Source organism: Desarmillaria tabescens (assembly GCF_030435595.1).
Source record: "Desarmillaria tabescens strain CCBAS 213 chromosome Unknown EV420scaffold_3, whole genome shotgun sequence".
In the NCBI taxonomy this organism is placed as follows: Eukaryota; Fungi; Basidiomycota; class Agaricomycetes; order Agaricales; family Physalacriaceae; genus Desarmillaria; species Desarmillaria tabescens.
This window is the reverse complement of record NW_026848302.1, coordinates 1,749,524-1,753,635: the sequence shown is the minus strand read 5'-3', so window position 1 is coordinate 1,753,635 and position 4,112 is coordinate 1,749,524. Positions and strand designations below refer to the sequence as shown.

At 46.5% G+C, this 4,112-nt stretch overlaps 1 protein-coding gene across 1 annotated transcript; it reads left to right on the top strand.

The window, feature by feature from the left end:
- Window positions 1-2,444: 2,444 nt before the first annotated feature.
- On the top strand, window positions 2,445-3,814 carry EV420DRAFT_1474659 (uncharacterized protein; the record flags this gene model as incomplete). The annotated part of the gene is made up of 4 exons (XM_060469220.1): window positions 2,445-2,619; window positions 2,673-2,774; window positions 2,858-3,192; window positions 3,233-3,814. 4 exons carry the CDS (start codon window positions 2,445-2,447, stop codon window positions 3,812-3,814), a joined length of 1,194 nt encoding a protein of 397 aa, XP_060337931.1.
- Between the last annotated feature and the right edge of the window lie 298 nt (window positions 3,815-4,112).

Below are 4,112 nucleotides of genomic sequence, written 5' to 3'. Positions count from 1 at the left end.
AGTCTCACCCAGCAAATGAGAATTGTAAAGGAATAGGGCACACTATAGATGAGTGTTGGAAAATAGGTGGAGGGAAACAAGGACAGTACCCACTATGGTGGAAGGGCAAACAAGATGCCCAAATCCCATCTGCAAACCTCGTGCAGATCCCAAACCCAGACACCAAGGTAATGACAAATGTTTTTGCATTGAATGAAAGCTTAGGGGAGGATGCCAAAAGGATGATTGAGGAGCAAACCCAAGAGAAGGCATGGATAGCTAAAGGGATGAAAATATTAGACTCATCGAAGCTATTCAGTGACTCTGGAGCAAGTACCCATTTTATGAAACAGAGACTTGCCTTTTCTGCCTATATCCTACTCATGAACATTGCCGGTGGCTTGTCAAAAGATGGAGTGACATTCAAAGTCAAAGGAACAGGAACAGTGGCTATAAAGACTTCATTGAATGGGGTGAACAGTGTTGTGAAGCTGGAAAGAACCCTCCATTGTCCAGATATCTCAGTGAACCTGATTTTGGTCAGCTGTCTTGACAAGGATGGGTGAAAAGTTGTTTATGGAGAAGGAAAAGTTACATTCTTCGACCCAAATGGCACACCCCAATTTGATGATGAACTCGTTGGAGATCTCTATGCTATAAACGGCACTCTTATCCACCATAACTCTCACAGTACTCTAATGGCTCGATCCCTTGATGTTGCTACCCCCTTGGAGGTTTGGCATATGCGCTTTGTCCACCACGGCATTGATCACATTAAGGAAATGGTCTGAAAGGACTTCATTGATGGGTTGAACATAAAGTCTGGCCTCAAGTTACCTGGAAAGTGTGAGCCATGCATTCTTGGGAATCAAAAATGAAGGCCATTTGATGTGGTTGTTATCCCTGTGAGTAAAGTTCTTGAACTCGTAGCCATCAATATTTGGGGCTCAGCCAGAGTTCAATCAATTGGTGGCATGAGATATTGTTGGCACTCTAACAGTGGAAGGCTTGCAGTAGGAATAATACCTAATTGTTAGCTACTAGAGCTCCTAATGAGCTCCTTATATACTATGGAAAGTATCTAGAATATTCTACCTAAAGTACTAAATATATCCAAGTATCATGACAAATGAGTAAGCTGAAGCTTTGGGAATCTTCCAGTACAAGCTTGAAGTTGCAAATCCCAACACTCCCCCTCAACTTCAAGTTCCTAAAATGCATAGTCTTCTTCTTCTTCATCAGCTACAATTGCTCTCGTTGGATCCTCTCCCCCTTGAGCAATATTCAGACACTTGTTTCTGTAGTGGCCTTTCTCTCCACAGCTGTAGCAAATGATATTGGCCAGATTGGGATGTCAGCCCTTGATTGATTGTGTGGCTAATGCCATTTTAAATTCTGGTGAATTGAGTTTCTGGCGGTGCTCTTCATTTAGCAATCAACGAGTGACATAATCAAAGTCTGGACCTTGTGTCAGATCGCTAGGGTCAGTATTGGCCTCGATGTAAGACTCGATAGTGATAATGATGTTCTCATAGGTAGAGGGTAAGGATGCCAATAGAATAGTCATCCTAAGCATATCTGTCAATGTGATTCCAATGTCTTTGAGTGACTGGTCAAGTTCATTGAAATTATTGATGTGCTCCTGTACAGATGCTCTCTCTTCCATTCTGAGAGAAACAAATTAATGAAGAACTGTCATACAATTGGCCCATCCTGAGGATTCATGATATTCCTTCAGAATTTTCCACATTCAGGCAGGGTCCATGGTCTTCTGAGTTAGTGGTAACTGGAAATCTGTTACAATTTTTTCAATTTTTTTTATCTTTTCAGTGCTTGTTTTTATCTTATCAGTGCATCCAAGCACTGGGACAGTTCACACGTTGTCCATGCTTGACCTTCATGTTGTAGCTGCGACACACGGACATCGTATGATTTTTTTTGTTTCATGCATGGTTACCATTCAGTAGTGTACTATTATTAGCATACCAAAAGTGTATTTAAGTAGAGCTTCAGCTGGCCTAAACCCCAGCTTCGGCTAAGGTTTAATCTACCCAACTCAAAGCTCCTCGCTCTGTGACTATCTAAATCTAGTTACTAGCTCATAAGGCCAGCATTGCCTGCATTGCAAACGATCCACCGAAGTGTGAGTGGCATTCTCTTGTTTGATATTGTTTGTCAAGTTAGTGGCTAACATTTAGCCGAAGCTTGACCTTTATATCCCTCATTGTCTAACAAACGGTGACCGATGCATATGTCTCTTCTGTCCCTCAACCAAACCATTTCTATTGCCATAGTCTTCGGGCTTTTTTGTGCAGGTGCCCTGTTGTACTGGATCAGTAGGATCTTTTTCTGCTGCTGATGCAGAGAGTGTGCATGACTCCTGTTACAACTCATTCTCCATCTCCTGGTACCATACTATGTGTACCCGTACCCTCACATCTTAGCACCCCCACAATCTACCCTACATGATGGCAGACCCATCAGACCCATCCCATCCCAACACTCCAGTCGATCAGGATCTGTCGACATTGCAGAGTCCATATCAGGGTCCCATTACTCAAGCGCAGGATTCACACCTTTCGCTTGCCAGCCAGAACTCCCAGTTGAGTCAGAGCCAGAAGAAGAAAGGGATGTTGCAGAGTATATCTGATGCAGTGGAACAATCGATGATCTCGTTCCATTGTTATTCACAGAAATGACCCCTGACCCCTGTACCGGAAGCTTCTACCTTTTGAAGCACTCCACAGACCAGTCCACCACGATGGAGACTCAGATGGAGGATCTTACCATCCTAGGTCCCTGTCCTCAGCACCCTCCTCAACAGTTCAAGCCTGGTCCCCTGGACAAGGAATAGTATCGATCTGCAGCAGAATTCCAGGGGCCAGCAGATTCCCAGTTCATGAAGGAAGCACTGAAGGGAGCAACTCCTCAGTTTCCACTCAGAATTCCCCAGAAGCCAAGCAGACCACTTCCCCCAAGCCCTACTCATGCCCCAGAACCCCCCTCTCTGAAGACGAGAGAAGACAGGCCATCTGGGACTGGATCGAGGCCAATGATGACCCCCTCCCACTCCCCGATCGACCCAGGATTAACTCAGGAACCCCTGCCTATCTAGAGTACTGCGGTCCCCTTAGACCAGATTCGCCAACCCTTGGAAACCCCAAGCAACCTTTTGTCACTGAGAACCGACAAATCACAGAGGCCCACGTGCTCGTCAGTCCTATCGTCCCATTTGAGCGACCTTGGACACCAGTCCATCTTGCACTCATCGAGTCTGGGCTCGACATACAGTCTGCCAGGCTCTCTCCAGAAGTCAAGGCCCATCTGGAGGCTGGAAAAGAGGCAGCAGCACTCACTAGAAGGATCTGAGAGTACGAGGAATGCACCTAGCCACATGAGTTCAATGGGACCGCAGTACCTGACCATCGACCCCCAGTCTATTGGGTCAGTGACCATGAACATCCCGACTCCCACTTCATATGAGCAGGAGCAGGAGTCAGAGAGCTGGAGGTCATTACCAGGATCCATGGCAACCCTCATTATGGGAGATGCAGCAGCCCCATCCTCGATGACGACGAGGCCTGAAGATATGTGGCAGCCTACTCCAGGCCCCTGCTACCAAATCCCTATGCCAATGAAGCCATCTGTCACAGGGTACTACAAGGAAATCCTGAACCAGGTCCATCAGGTACTTAATAGGGTCGTCGATACGGTCCCTGTACTCTTATGGGGCCTGACTTGGGATGAATTGTTCGATACCATAGTATATGGACTAAGAACAGATTCAGGATGGAGGATGATGGAGGCAGGAATGGATTATGGCAGTGCCAGTTGAGTAGGCGACCAATTTATTGTGATGAATATAATAATGGTGGAGATGTACTATGTGATGGCCAACATCTGGAACCTCATACATGCTGAAGATCCTAAGCCATATGGAGCCTCATATTGCTGACCGGCACCAATGCTGGCAATACCACCCATGCATGCGGCGGCACAAGGAGCTGATGACAGCTATGCGGATGCTGAACCCAGCGACTCGGCCACCAAGAAGGCATTGTTGAGTTCCCTGCCACCTCCTCTGCCAGTTCCAAGGCACAGTCGGCCTGGTGGATATCTGAGCCCACACCACA